Source organism: Sinocyclocheilus anshuiensis, unplaced genomic scaffold (assembly GCF_001515605.1).
Source record: "Sinocyclocheilus anshuiensis isolate Anshui unplaced genomic scaffold, SAMN03320099.WGS_v1.1 scaffold784, whole genome shotgun sequence".
Classification (NCBI taxonomy): domain Eukaryota; kingdom Metazoa; phylum Chordata; class Actinopteri; order Cypriniformes; family Cyprinidae; genus Sinocyclocheilus; species Sinocyclocheilus anshuiensis.
This window is the reverse complement of record NW_015554160.1, coordinates 867819-883541: the sequence shown is the minus strand read 5'-3', so window position 1 is coordinate 883541 and position 15723 is coordinate 867819. Positions and strand designations below refer to the sequence as shown.

The following is a 15723-nucleotide window of genomic DNA, read 5'->3' as shown; positions in this document are numbered from 1 at the left end:
GAGGTTATTTTAGCTTCGTACATTTAGTTTAACTACACAGTTAAAGAGAGCGATTTTTACCATTCAACTGAACTGTGTGCATGTATTTTAGACACATTGTTCTTGCTCCTTCCATGCATTAATTCTATCAACCGAGTTTTCTATTTACTTATACTGCTGTGTGCTCTGGTAATATCAACGGTATGACCCATTCAGGAGTTGACAAAATTAAGATTTAAAATCAGAGCATAGCTCACATTCACTAAAATATGGAAACGCTAAGCTGATTCAAAACGACAACGCCAGTGATTGACAGTCAAAGCAAAGCGCGGTTTGAACGGCCCGCCCCCCAGCTGAACTGGAAGTTTTGATTGTTTTTTTACCCGAGTCAGACCTGTCTGTTATTGCCTGAAGCGCAGGGCTCCACCCCCGTCAAACGCCAGCTCGCTCTGTTTCTCTATCGGCGCCTCCTTTGCCTATTTTATTTTTTTTTGTACTTTGTACTTTTGGTGAAAAATAAACGTAGCGAAGCTGAATACTTTAGTTTTATTTTACTCAAGTAAAAGTAAAAGTACCACAATTTAATTATACTCAAGAAAGTAGAAAAAGTGTAAAAATGTACTCAAATACTGTAACGAAAGTATTTGTAATTAGTTACTTTCCACCTCTAAAAATAGGCTTATATTATTATCAGTAAAAGCCATAGATGTAGTAGCATAAAGCATCACTCATAAAAGGGACTCATTATTGCATGAATGCCATTGCATTTGACTCAAAACTAAGTGGCATCTGTGAAGAAAAGATGCTTGACCGTTCTTAGAACTAACTTGACTTTTCTTGACCATTTTTACAGTTAAATTTAGGCAGCTGCTCCCGGTATCATTTTAGTCAACGAATGATTTCAGTTGCTCTCAAGTGCACGCAGATGCCCTAGCAGAGCAGCCGCAGGTGTAGTTCATATGTGTGCTATGCGCGCACCTGAGAAGTCGCGCATTCAGTGCACACGTGGGTAATAGCGCATTTGCTCTGTTTTTATATTTTGTCACTAGGAGGCGACAGTGTAGCTTGTTTCTGGATGAAATTTCCGGATTGTACTTTAAAAAAAACAAGAGTTCTGTTTATCCGTCTGGTTGATGTGGAATCATGGTCTTCTGTACTGGAAACAGAACTGGTTTTAATACAAAAAAAAATATTTTCTAGGGATTTGTAACATGATATGTTACACAAAACGGGACAGATTATAAATCTTAGACCTTCAGAGTGAATGAAATATTAAATGTCACAAATGACACAATATATTAAATACTTGTGTTAAAACCCACCCCGTAGCAGTGCAGGTTGTAACACCAGCACTCTTTTTTCTTGAAATAGTAGATTCAGGAATTATTTTAATTTGCAGAGGACAAAATGGTAAAATCAGAGAAACAAAACTCTATTTTGTTATAATTCATTATCAATGAATGACTATTATAAATTTGGTGCTGTGAGGGCAAAAAGACTGACATCTCACATCTGTTTGCTAAAGCTTTGGTTACACCCGTTAATGCTTAAAAACAAAATGATAAACTTCCCTCTCACTCAGTTTTTGTCACGGTGTGCAAAAAAGAGGAATCAATGTTCTCCTCTAAAAATAGAGAAATTAGCGCGCGTCGACTGAAGGCTAATCGGATGCGCATCACTCATTATGCGCGCAGCTGTGATCTCGTGCCATCATCGGGCGCTCTGAAAAGTTCATGGATAAAAGGAGCACGGCATGGTGCTGGGTGATACCAACAGATCAACTGTCGCGCAAAGCCACGGAGAAACTATGAAGTCCTTGATGGGTGAGGAGCGCGCGCTAGAGACAGGTGCAAGCGTGGAAACCTCTAACGACATGATGATTTCCGAGGTCCTTATCCCTCGCCTATTCAAAATTGCGCACGAGTCTGCTTCCAGCTACCCGATCCTTCTGGAGATGATGGAGGTGGCGAACGGCACGCGCTGCTCGGAGCAGATCCTCAGCTACAGAGAGGTCGAGAAGGTGCTGATCGGTGGAGTGCTGACCATGCTCACGCTCATCACCATCTGCGGGAACTTGCTTGTGGTCATCTCCGTGTGTTTCGTGAAAAAGCTACGACAGCCCTCCAACTATCTCATCGTGTCCCTCGCGCTCGCGGACCTCTCCATTGCGCTCGCGGTGATGCCGTTCGTCAGCATCACGGACCTGATCGGTGGCCGCTGGATTTTTGGCAAGTTCTTCTGTAACGTGTTTATAGCCATGGATGTGATGTGCTGCACCGCGTCCATCATGACCCTCTGCGTTATTAGCATCGACCGGTGAGTTTTCTTAAGGGTGTACTGATGATCATTGATAATCATAATTATGATCAATGATCATGAAAAATGATTTGGCAACACTTTACAAAAACATTGTTATCATTAGTGAATCTATTAGGTACCATGAACTAACAATCAACAGTATTTTTTATAGTATTTATCATTTTATGTTAAATATCACTTTCTACATAAACTCATTAAATTCAACTCAAGTACAATTTAAACTATACATTTATATTGCATATCATTTAGAATGAAATATTTTTTTGTAATCTATTATGAACAAACATGAGTTTAGAATGAACAACAATGTATTCATAAATTAGTATCCATCTAGATTTTTCAGTTTAACTTAAACTGGATAAAGTCTAAATCAAATAGCTAAAAATTGATGGCACAAAATAGTTCATCACATATTTATTATATCATATATTATATCATGACTTTAAATAAAGTCCTGTCTTCTTACTTGTCCATGTATTTTCCCTCTATCACAGGTACCTTGGCATCACCAGACCCCTAACTTACCCAGTTAGGCAGAACGGCTGGTGTATGGCCAAAATGGTGCTTTCTGTATGGCTGCTTTCTGCGTCAATCACTTTGCCACCGCTCTTTGGCTGGGCGCAGAACGTGAACGATGACCGTGTGTGTCTGATCAGCCAGGACTTTGGCTACACTATTTACTCTACAGCTGTTGCATTTTACATCCCCATGACTGTCATGCTGGTCATGTATTACCGCATCTACCGTGCCGCCAAGCTCAGCGCTGCCAAACACACCATCACCGGCTTCCCTCGTGCAGGACAGGAGGAGGAAGAGGAGGATGAAGGGGAAGGGGAAGGGGCTGATGGGGCGGAAGAACACGTGGAAGTGGATTGCGTAACCGTCGCGATCAAACTGCAGAGGGAAGTGGAAATGTGTGCGCGTCTGCCTCGACTCCTGCGAGGAGTGGGCAAGAGGAACTCGGACCGAAGGAACATATCCATATTTAAGCGGGAACAGAAGGCGGCGGCCACGCTCGGGATTGTGGTAGGAGCGTTCACCATCTGCTGGCTTCCGTTCTTTCTCCTCTCCACAGCCCGGCCCTTCATCTGCGGGACAGAGTGTAGCTGCGTCCCGCTGTGGGTGGAGAGAACGCTGTTGTGGCTGGGCTACGCCAACTCACTCATCAACCCCTTTATCTATGCTTTCTTCAACCGCGACTTACGCACCACTTACCGAAGCCTGCTCAGCTGCCGTTACCGCAATATTAACCGCAGACTGTCGGCCGCCGGCATGCATGAGGCCCTACGACTGGTGGAAAGACCGGAGGTGGTTGTCTCTGGGTGACCCGAACTGTGCAAACGTTCAGAGGTCGACATTTGCACTGGAACTCACAAGCCTAAATGGGCATGGATTTAGGATTGTGTCATGTTTGGACAGTACCTACACAGTCCAAAACAGTGGTCAAATTAGACAGAGGCGTGCGTTATGGTCAATGAAATTGCATTTTCTCATCTTTGCTGACACATGAACACAATCACTGGCTTTCCTTTAGTAGAACAAGAGAGAAAAATACATATAGCTGATGAATCAAATAGAGTCCAGCTTCTATTTCAATTCCAGATAATCTAAAAGAACAAAAAAAGAAATACATATATTATAAATCTAAACCAATTTCTCCCTACAGTTCTACTGATCTGTATATCCAGAGTCCCTCAAGTGTCAAGATATCACGATACTGGTGGAATATTGCACACGTACCCACTGTATACATATATATATATATATATATATATATGAATTTATATACAAGACATGTGCAATATTCCACCAGTATCGTGATATCTTGACACTTGAGGGACTCTGGATATACAGATCAGTAGAACTGTAGGGAGAAATTGGTTTAGATTTATTCATTCTTCAAAACAGAAAACCGCTCAGCTCGGTTTCTGCGTTAAAAATGTTTATCGAGCCGTGAGAAACTTGTTTGTCAACTGTCAGCACCTGTTATTTCACTAAGTGTGATTCATCTGTGTCTGAATCTTGCGTCTCTGTGCTAAACACAACTAAAGGCAAACCATTTCATTCTGCACATGCTCACTCTGTATAAAACCACCGATTGTTTTATGCATTGATGGAAAGTGCATTAAAGCACAGATCTAATGTCAGCTAAGCTTCTTTCTGCAGCTGTGATTAAGCCAGAAGGAACAGGACGTAATCTGATCACAGATCAGTAATTAAAGGGATTTTGATGAGATTGACTCGGGTCTCTTTTTTGTAGGCAGCTATTTATAGTTTGATTCTGCTGGGATCTTATGTAATTAGCTTGTATGTCGCTACTATTTATTTATCATACATGTCACTGAAAAATTCATGCAGTTGTAATCAGGTTCACTCTTTTGAGTCCCTCACAATTACTTGTGCATAAAAATATCAACAAATTTGTAATGACTTTTGTACTTATGTCTACCTGTGTAAATATTATAAGCAGATGCACCAAAATGTAAAGATACCTATTCGTTGTCTTTTTACTGTAGTAGATGTTTTAATGTTACTCCTTGTGCATATTTTGAAATAAAGGATCAAAGAACTGGGATTTTTGTGAAGTTCCAACCTCAGAACATTGCCAGATCTATAGAAAAGTGCTGCTCAGTTACCTCACTCATTACACATTTTTCCCATTAGGATGCCATTTCTATGACTTCACCTTGAATATTGAATACATCCAGGCGATGAGGATAAGAGAAGGATGGCGGGAGAAGGGAAAGAAAAAGAAGCGAACTGCAGGGGAGGTGTTCCCATTCACTTAGAATCACTAAAGCACTTGTTATGACTCAAATGTAATTAGCTGCCCAGTCCTTGAGGCCCTCCTGGGAATTCTATTTTAAGGGTCCAGTGTGTCTACCTGTGACAGCTACCTGTGCTGCAAAATCCATTCACAGAGAGGCTGCACTGCTGCTGATGATAATGATAATGGACCTGATTTCACACCAACTTGAATCTGCTCTGGTCCATGAGTATTGTATGAACTCTTGCTGACACATAGAAATCATTTTTTTTCCCACTGAGCTTAAGAAATAAAATATAAAGGCTACCGTAGTGGGTGATGGACCGGAGGACTGTAAAATTACAAGTCAGAATAATTCCCTCACATTTCACCAAACTGAGAAAATCCTTTCAGCTGTAAGAGCGAGAGGAGAATTTTAAGTGGGCAGTAATCACCTGTGTCTTTCTTTGCATCTTTTTTATTACTTCTGTAATTTTCCTCCATCTTTATTTCCTCTTTTCCACCGACATTTAGGTGTTCTCTCCATCCATCATGACACAGATTATTGACTCACCTGAGTCCATTTCTTATTATGAACATTAATTAATTATTTTTTGCATAAATTAATCTCATTTGGAACCTGGAGATTAATTCTGAAAATCACATTATGCTCAGCTAAATTATCCCACTGAAATACCTTTAATATTTTCTGTGAAGCTCATTTGAGTCCTTAGCACTCACACTTTGTCAATGGATGATAATCATAATAATACAATTTCCTCTTACTTTCCTCTCGTCTTGCTGCATGTAAGAGGTTGCAGTGGGTTGTTGAACTGCTCTTTACGTGATTTCTGTGCTAGAAAAATAGATGCGTCTGCATTTTTCATCAGTCTCCCTGCTATTTACATATGAAGTGGCTCAGAAGTGTGTTGGTCACAAAAATCACTCAAACTACATGCTGAGAGAAAGCAAGAGAGATGAGAACACTGAGAAGCAGAGAAAAATAACAAGAGGCTTCATCTGTGAGCATTCTGTGCACTTAAGAATGATTAGCTCATACTTGTGTTTGATTCTGCTTTAAAAAAGTATTAAATATTCAAGCTGGCTTATTTCACTACAACAGTAATCACAGATGCTAATCATGATTACAGAATTTGCATTGTATACAACATTATTTAACAATCAGTGGCATTCAGAAAACAAAATAATGACATCTTTAAAGCGGCGTTCTGATTGGGCTGTTTATCAAAAGGACCCGTTGTTGCTTGTCCAAAATGTTACCTGTTAATCATCAATGCCCTTTGAGGATGTCTTTTACACTCATATTTACTCAGTTTTGTCTCACTGCTTCTGTCTGTCACTCTTTCTCTTTTTTTCAGGAGGTTGTGTCAGCTGTACTTCACTGCACTCCTTGCTGCATTGATTATGTGACTTGATTGACTGATTATAGGACTGGCTCAATTGTCAGAGCAGGTAATTATTATAATGGTTAATGCAATTATGTCTATGTAATAATACTTAAGTGACTGTCTGTACATCTGGCTTCCCTCAAGTTAAGTTCATCTGGAATAAGAACTGAAAGGCAGCATTATACATTAACTAAAATTGATCATTTCTGAAGTGTAACTCTATTCTAGTTCCATGCTCAATTTGTTAAACTACTACACAGAATATTTGAAGCAAAGTTATAATCAAGATCATTAACAAAGTTTCTATCATTGTTTCACTTATTTTTTACATAATAGTGTTTAACAGTGGAATTCCTGGCAAAAAAAGAAAAGAAAATGATGTAATACGAGTCAGTCTACATATTGTATTCACCTCAGCTGGTTGGTTTGGTTCGCTTAGAACACTTTAACTGAGTTTAAAAAAAAAATTTTTTTTAGTAAAAATGAATGGGAAAAATAATTCCAGTAAATTTTCATTTTAATTTCCCTCTTATAAAAGCTCATTATTAATGCTGAAATGAAACGGCACATGAAAGTGTCTTAGACTGCACAATGTATATGAGTATTAAATGAGACAAGCTCTATTCGTTTTATGAATGGTTGTTTTTCCACTACACAGCCTTTTAATTTTTTCTATTTAAACATGCGAAAAATGGGCATATATTTCTGTTGTTAAGATGGTTTTCTAAGCAATGTTAAAAGCCCAAAAGAATATTATTATAATTTATTATTAACCCTTCATGATAGAGGCCTGTATGACATGATCCTCGCACAAACTGCAAAACTGATCATTGTCCTGTTTTCTAGAAAAAGTTAGTCCAGAATGTAAGGTCTTAAAAAGTATTAATTCACTCAAAAGTTTTAAGGCACTGCAGAAAGTCAAATATCAAAAAATGTACATATCTACACATCCTTGTTTTCACTTTGAATTAAGTTGTGTTTTTCTGAGCCCACTGGCAGATATTTGTTCTTGATTTAATCATGAACTCATTTCAGTTTGATAAATTTTGCACAAGACAAGACTTATTACCTTATGTAATTTTGCTTCTCAAGTAAATGTATCTTGAAACTTTAGACATTTGCACTGGAAAACAAGACAAAAATACTACAGAAGAAAGAACATCACTTTAGACATTTGCACTGGAAAACAAGGCAAAATACTACAGAAGAAAGAACATCACTTTTTTGCACACTCTTAAAAATAAAGGTGCTTAAAAGGTTCTTCACAGCAATGCGCATAGAAGTAGCATTTTTGGTTCCACGAAGAACCATTCAGTCAAAGGTTCTTTAAAGAACCATCTCTTTCTTACCTTTTTATAATCTGAAGAACTTTCTTTTGGTTCTTCAGACTTTAAAGGTTCTTTATGGAACCATTTAGACAAAAAGGGTTCCTCTATGGCATCATGAAGCACCTTTATTTTTAACAGTGCACACTGTAAAAAATGACCGTGAATTTAACGGTAAAAAGACTGTAAAAATGCTACAGTAAAAACCTGTTAAATGGTTAACGGTAAATTCCCCTACTATATACGGTGAAAAACTGTATTGGACATTACATGTAATTTTACGGTAGTATACAGTTTTTGGAAGTAAAAAAGACTGTATAATTTACAGTACTATATATTTTATTATTTAAAAGCTGCTTGTGATGGGCTTTGGTTCATCATGTGACTTTCTCATCACCACCTGCATTTGGTGGTTATCATCAGTGTAATACAACGGTACAAAACAGATTTCAGTACTTCAATAGGTTGGTATATTAACATTATATCAGTTAATGAAATTATAGTATTTAACTGTAAATTTAAGTTAAAACCGTAAAACCTAAAAAGTTTCTACCGTATCTTTTACGGTAAAATTCCGGCAACCACAGTTGCCGTTTTTTTACCATAAATTTTACGGATTTTTTTTTACAGTGCAGGTATACTGTAAAAGGTATTTCCATATTCTAGGGGTTGGGAGCAGAGGTATTTGAGCCTATTTATTTATTTATTTTGTAAAGTTGATTAAAAAGTAATGGAGATCGGTTGAAAGTTGTATTCATGTGTGCTTCCAAGACATTTACAATAGGAGAACATACATATAGTATATATACTGTATATATTGTGTTTCCTTCAGTTTAGTCCTTACATTTTCTTAACCTGGTCTTAAAAAGATCTTTAAAAAGTCTTCAGTTTACATTCATTAAACCTGCTTGAGAAGTCTACAGGGAAATGTGAGGCTGCCCATTGCATGCCAACACCTGCCTGGCTACATATGATCTGGGCACTCAGTGGGTGGGACAATGTTTAAAAAAAATAATGTCAATCTCTGGGAGCGCTATGAGTATTTAAGCCTCTATGGTCAGATCCCCTCTGTGAAGCTGATTACAGAGGGCTGTGCTCCCCACAGCCATCCCATAATCTCACAGCATGGAGGACACAGGCAGAACACATACACATCCAAACACACCCACACACACTCTCATATGCCCTATAGAAAGAAAACATATGCCCATATTGAATGTATGTAAGACATGATAGCTAGAATGAAACACCGATGGCTGTTTTAGCTGGTTTGCAAGAGGAAGAAAAAAGTAGAAGCTGTAGAGTGGCTACAACTGAATTTGAGCATTAGATGAGCAAAGACTGAAGACAAGGGTGAGAACTGAAGAGAATTCAGTCTTTAAAGCCAACAATAAACAATAGAATAAAATACTATGTGAAAAAAGACTTTTCAACGTTGTAAATATCCCCAAATCTCTATTATATTTTTTCCCCCAAGATATGGCTCAAGTCTCTCCTTCAGTGCAAGTATGGGACATTCTTATTGGATATTTTAAAATATCATTCATATCCACTGCACAAACACTGAGTTACTACCCACATTTTAATATTTCATTGCTCTTTTTATTCAAACCCATAACCCCAACAATGAGCAATAGTAATGTTATTGCCTGCCTGACCAATAAAAAGCACACAGACTAAGTCCTATTATAGTATCATCTTACTATATATTTGGTATGTGGAAGAGATTATTGACAGAAAATAGCAGGAATATCCAGGTGGAGGAGAGGGGGAGAACAAACAGAAACAGGAGGAGGCTAGAGAAGAAGGGTATTTATATCTAATGCTTATATCAGATGATGGCAGGGTTACTTTTACAACACAGGAAGACTCTTCTGTAATATTATATATCATTTATGGAATGCAGTTTGAAATTGCTGACCAATACTCTGAAATACACCACACCTGTTCACACACATACCCATATGTTCTTCAGATGCCCCCATGCATGTAATTGATGCACATAGATTCCATCTGTCCTGTTTATCTGTTTTGGCTAAATGTTGCATCTGATTGTACACATAATATCTTTAATAAATCACATTAGAGAACCAGTATCTGAGAAACAGATACACAAACAGCTCTGCAGGTACCCTCTTTAAAATAAGTCTTAATAGCCAGAACTACAACTTTGCAGTTGGTTTAATTGTGTCTCAAAACAATTGTCTCAAAACGACACACACGCACGCACGCACACACACACACACACACGCACACACAAACATTTTCATACACAGTCCACTACATAAATCTTCAATAACACCAAATCTGTGCCTGTGAGAACACGGAGACAGAAAAGTACATGCAAAAGCTGTCCTGTGAGAAGACAAAATTGTGGAGAGCGCAATAATTACTATATGTTCCTTTTTGCCATGACCCTCAGACAAAAAAATCTAGTATCATTTCAAAAGGTAAACTTACGTTATTTACCTCTAAATTGTGCATATTAATATACCTAAATATTACATATTACAGTTTTTCTGAATTGCTAAAACACTAAACCCCAATCTCTGAACCAAATTCTTAAACACGTTCAGGCAGTTAGGCTCTATTTGCAAATCTCATGCACTCTTTTTGCAAAACTCTAAACACATTCTCTTTAAACACTTATGACAACTGAATGATGATACGAACAATAGATGGAAACAATCTGAGAAGGAGAGGAGGAAGAGCACATGTAAGAAGTGGAGGATGAGAAGGAAGAGGATGAGGAGAGAAAGAGTAAGGTTTAGAGAGTGTTATCAAGGCTGGATCTGTCAGACCAGAGGGTTTTTTTCTCTTTGTCTAGCAAAAAAAGACAACATTACTTGTGATGTGGAAAAAGTCCTCAGGCCGGACTCAAGCACAAAGACATGATGCTGAGACAGAATGAATCTCTCATTGACCCTGATTGGCCTTTAAAATATATTCACCTTACTCAGTTGCAATTACTATACTTTTTTACAGAATTGCAAAATTGTTTACTCAATACAATATACTTTTTTTCTGTAATATTCTGGATGCTGTGCTCTCCATTTTTCTCTGTAGTGTCTAATGAATGCTCCATAGTGTTTATTTTATTTACTCATGTGTGTGTGATCTGAGAGCACCGTTTGATTTTGAGTGCAAGTGAAATGGTTTTGCAGTGATTGTTTGATTTTGATGGAAGAGTCAGAGGTTTTGTGAATTTAGTTTTGTGTAGATTTGTGTTTAAGGTTTTGAGAAAATGAGTGATGGTTTCAAGAAATGTGTTTTAGCAATTCAGAAAACTGTAATACTTTTTTTGACTGTACTGTAAAGATTGCAAAACAATTTCAATTAAAATCTAAAATAGAGTCATAACCATATAAAATAAGCACCTGAAAAGGGAATACATGTTTTATACTGCATAAAATTCTATATATGATGTTATGCCTTTTATTCTGCCTAAAAAAATCACATCCATAGAAAAACATCCGTAAGACCAAAATATTATTATTGAGATAAATTGGAATGTATATCAACATCTTTGCTATCAGTATCTTTAAGTCATGCCTAAGCAGGTTTTATTAAAAGCATTAATTAAATGTTTAATATGCATTAAGGTTCAGGTTTAGAGAAGACTATTAAAATGATTTATTGGCTTACACACACACACACACACACACACACACACACACACACACACACACACACACACAGAGAGAGTCTGAAAGTAAATGGATCTAAGTAGATGGTTTCTCTCTAAAGCCAAGTGGATTAACTTAATTAGTCCAGTCAGCAGCGTAGCACACACATTGCGGCTTAAGATTCAACCATTTTCAGTACTTCAGGACTGAATGTTTTCTGGAAATCCTTCACTATGAAGCCTTTGGGCAATTTAAATGTCTGCCAGAAAGGTTTTCATGAGATTTTTATTAACGAGTGGTGCGGTAATGAGAGTTGCATATACTGAAAATTAGGTTTAAGCTCATACCTCTTTCCCTAAATTGTTCCTTTCACTCATTCCTTAACATTTTGTTCTCCTCTATTCTCTAATTTCTAATTTAGAATAATTGCCAAATCTGGGTTTGCAATCTTGATTAAGCCACTCAGAATGAGTCCACTCCTCTCCTTTGCCTCCATCAGGGCTGACGGTGGCAGGTCTTAGGGTATGCTGATGACAGCTTTATTGTGCTATTAAAGGATCTTGCATAAATCAACAAATTTATGAAGGAAAGGGAGAGAGAGAGAGAGAGAGGTGCTTTGTCCTCTTCTCGGCTTTACTTAAAAGTGTCTGTGCAGCTGTTTCAATTAAATGCTTCTGTACGCTGTAGAGTTTTGTGAAATCTTAGGATGATATTTTGACATTTGTTCACAGATCATAATGTAAAAGCAAACCAGTGTCTTGAGAACAGAAGCATCAAACATCACAATCTAGCTTTGATAGAAAGGTAACTTATGTAAATAGCCTATATAAGGATATAAATCAATTCACACATATGTAACAAGTCATGTGGAAAATAAAAGTTGCACATTCTAATATTTCATTGGACTGCCGTAAGCTTTGATTATATTGTACATTCACTCATTGACAATGGGAGAGTCAAACCACTCTGTAAAGTCGACTCCAGCACATCCTAAAGACTTTCATTAGGGTTAAGCTCAGGACTCACTGAACCACTATTTCACAAATTGAGCCTGGCGAATCTTGGCATTGTCATCCTGGAATATGGACGTGTGTACGTTTTCCAACATGATTGTTTCAGAAGTAAAATGCTAGTCACTCCATTAGGGTTAAAAGAATCGCTGCAAAACATACCAGAAACATGTTAATCTCTGCAATCATGATCCAATCCTAAACTCTTCAGTATTTGCTTATTTAAATTCAAATGGGGACCTTTTTTTGGCCAGGCAGTGTATTTGAAATCACAAACAACAGAGTGCAACCAGTTCATTTAATAAATCGTTTGAACACACAAACTTATGTTACTGGTCTGGATGACTCCAACTTATCTTTAACTGAATTAACTAAAGTGGCTACAGAATCAACATATGACTCATTTACTGAAGTGTGAATTTTCAAATTTCCATTACCTTTAATGATCCATCTTAAAAAGTTCTGTGTTCCTAAGGAACTTAAATCAGTTAGGTGAATTCTATAGGAAACACAGATGCGCGCACACATACACACACTACTTTATACAGCCTACATCTAAAGAACTACAGGTTTCTCTACAGGATAGAGAAAGTGAGAATTGATTAGCGACCAGGATGAGGATTCCCTGAGGAACTGATAGTTTGAGACCCTTTTGACCTTTACATCATACACGATCGATTAGCTCAGCTTAGACACTCGCATCTGGTAAGATACTTCAAAAATTATTCTATTGAGTGACCTTACTGTAAAAGGGGCAATATAAGACAGAAATAGTGTTTTGGTGCCTGCTGTGTGTCCCGTTCACGCTCTGCAGAGCATGGCAAATGAGCATGTGAACACAGCAATCAGACAAAATGCTCAACATTAACCTCAAAAGGACAACAAAACATCTGAATAATAAAAAACATACAAAAAAGGGAGAAAGAACATATGATTCTTACTCATGCTCTTTCTTTAGTTGTAAAAATGGAAAAAAATGGAGTGCTATTACGTTAACTTAAAGGTCAACGCATCAGTGGTAATAAGGGTGGCGACCTTTATAGCAGACGGTCAGATCTGAGCAGACAGCCATTACTGATCTGCTGCACCAGTACTGCTCCAGGCAGTTTGTCTATGAAATGCCACATGCCATCCACCTCTGGCCACATTTCAACCATGCGGACAATCCCAGCATTAAGGTTAAACACTTATTTGATAAATTACTATGAAAAATTGTTATGACAGTCCTTAAATGAATAGTTCACCCAGTAATGAATATTTGCTGAAAATTTACACACCCTCCAGTTATCCAAGATGTAGATGAATTTGTTTTTTTATCAGAACAGATTTGGAGAAATTTAACGTTACATCACTTGCTCACCAATGGATCCACTGCAGTGAATGGGTGCCGTTCAAACAGCTGATAAAAACATCACAATAATACACAAATAATCCACACAAGTCCAGTCCATCATTTAATGTCTTGTGAAGAGAAAAGCTGCATGTTTTTAAGGAACACATTCATTTTTATGGCATGTTCATTTATGTCCATAATCCATAAAAATGCTTCCTCCAGTGAAAACTCAATCCCCTGTTGTCCTCTTACGTCAAAATCCACCAACATATTTGTTTTGAACTGTTTTCACTGGAGAAAGCAACATTATGAATAGAGAGAGGACTTATATATTTTAGCCGGAAGCAATGGTTTGAAGTTAATCTTGATGGATTTCTTACAAACAGCTTTTGCTTCACAAGACATTAATTGATGGATTGTTACTGGTCTAGATGTTTTGAACTGTTTTCACTGGAGAAAGCAACTGAAAGAACTCGGTGAATAAGAGTGGCTGCTGAATCAACACATGAATTACTGAAGTGTGAATTATTATTACTTTCAATTAATCAATTCAAAATTAAGCAAGTTTTGTGTTCCTAAGGAAATTGATGAGATAGAGTTGTGTATATTACTTGTGGATTATTGTGGTTTTTATCAGTTGTTTGGACTCTCATTTGGACTGCACCCATTCACTGAAGAGAATTCATCGCTAAGGAAGTGATGTAATGCTAAATTTCTCAAAATCTTTCCTAACTCATCTACATCTTGGATGGGCTACAGGTAAACTAAATTCAGCATTTTTTATTTTTATTTTTGGGTGAACTGTACCTTTAAAGCGACTGATTACAAAATTACAAATTCAGTTCTTGACAGTTTTATCTGCATTCAGCACTTCTGGATTTGTGCAACAGTAATTCTCATTTAGAAAGCCTTATTCCCTGCAATAATGAGTAACACTATTTTTTGAGTCAAACAAATGCAATTAGATCACACCATTAGTCTCGTTTTAACTGGCCAGACGGAAATCTGTGTTTTTGTTGTATGGCTGCCATTTTAGTTAAAGGGGTGGTTGACTGTTTTTTTTATAGGCTTGATTGTGTTTATGGTGTGCAGTCTAACGTGTTAATGCTTCGTTAAGTGTATTCACTGGTCTGATGATCTGAATGAGAGAGAGAGAGAGAGAGAGAGAGAGAGATTCAGAGCATGTGCAGAGCAGGGGGAGGCCAGGAACAGGATGAGAATGCTGCTTTAGAACATTGATTTTGAAACTTGTGAATCCATTCGAATCGTTAGAAGACAGAATCGCGATTCATATATGAATAGATTTTTACATGCACCTGTAGTTTTCTCTTCCTCTTTTCTAAAGCAGCCCAGCATGGCCTCGCCCCCCTTTCCTGCGTGTTCCCGGAGGCGGGGTTTATGTAAAAGTCTGGGTTCTTGACATAACGGACCCATGAAGTAACTCGTTGTAGTCCCTTACCGGTTGTTTTTGTAGGCATTAAACTGCCAGAATTTTAAAAGACGATATCTCCGTTTGCATTGAACTTTCAGCTTCGTAACTTTGCAGGTATTGTTTATGCTCAAACAGCAACAGTACACAATAACTAACATTAAAAAAGTGAAATCGCAATCAACCACCCCTTTAAACTGTCTTTTAAATCCCTTTAAACATTAATTATGTCTCTGTGGTCAGAGAACAAAAGAAAAAGCCCACTGGCCAAGTACCACCCTGAAAAAGCTGAATTATTCTTTTGTACTTCCTTTTTCCCCAAAAAGAACAAAGTTGGGCTTTAACTTAGTTGAAAAGTCATCCTTCAAAAGTGATTCAAGCCAGGGAACTCCTGCTGGCCAGACTAAAACTAGCTCCAGCAGCAAGCTAGTTGTTCACAACGGCCTACCAGCAATCAGAATGTGCTACCAGCTTCAAAAAGAAAACAAAGTCAAATTTGTAATTGAGGTGGGGAATTCATGACAACAGAATATCAGGAGGCCAGTTT

General features: G+C 37.6%; 1 protein-coding gene across 1 annotated transcript; it reads left to right on the top strand.

Annotated features, from left to right (window-relative positions):
• Positions 1-1732: 1732 nt before the first annotated feature.
• LOC107670829 (5-hydroxytryptamine receptor 7-like) lies at positions 1733-3624 on the top strand. The gene is made up of 2 exons (XM_016463598.1): positions 1733-2295; positions 2793-3624. The coding sequence occupies exons 1-2, from the start codon at positions 1733-1735 to the stop codon at positions 3622-3624; spliced, it is 1395 nt and encodes a 464-aa protein (XP_016319084.1).
• The last annotated feature ends 12099 nt before the right edge of the window (positions 3625-15723 follow it).

Coding starts and splice junctions, on each gene's coding strand:
- LOC107670829 (XM_016463598.1), top strand. CDS start 1,733: ATGGTGCTGGGTGATACCAACAGATCAACTGTCGCGCAAAGCCACGGA. Junction 2,296..2,792: donor TGCGTTATTAGCATCGACCG/GTGAGTTTTCTT, acceptor CCTCTATCACAG/GTACCTTGGCATCACCAGAC.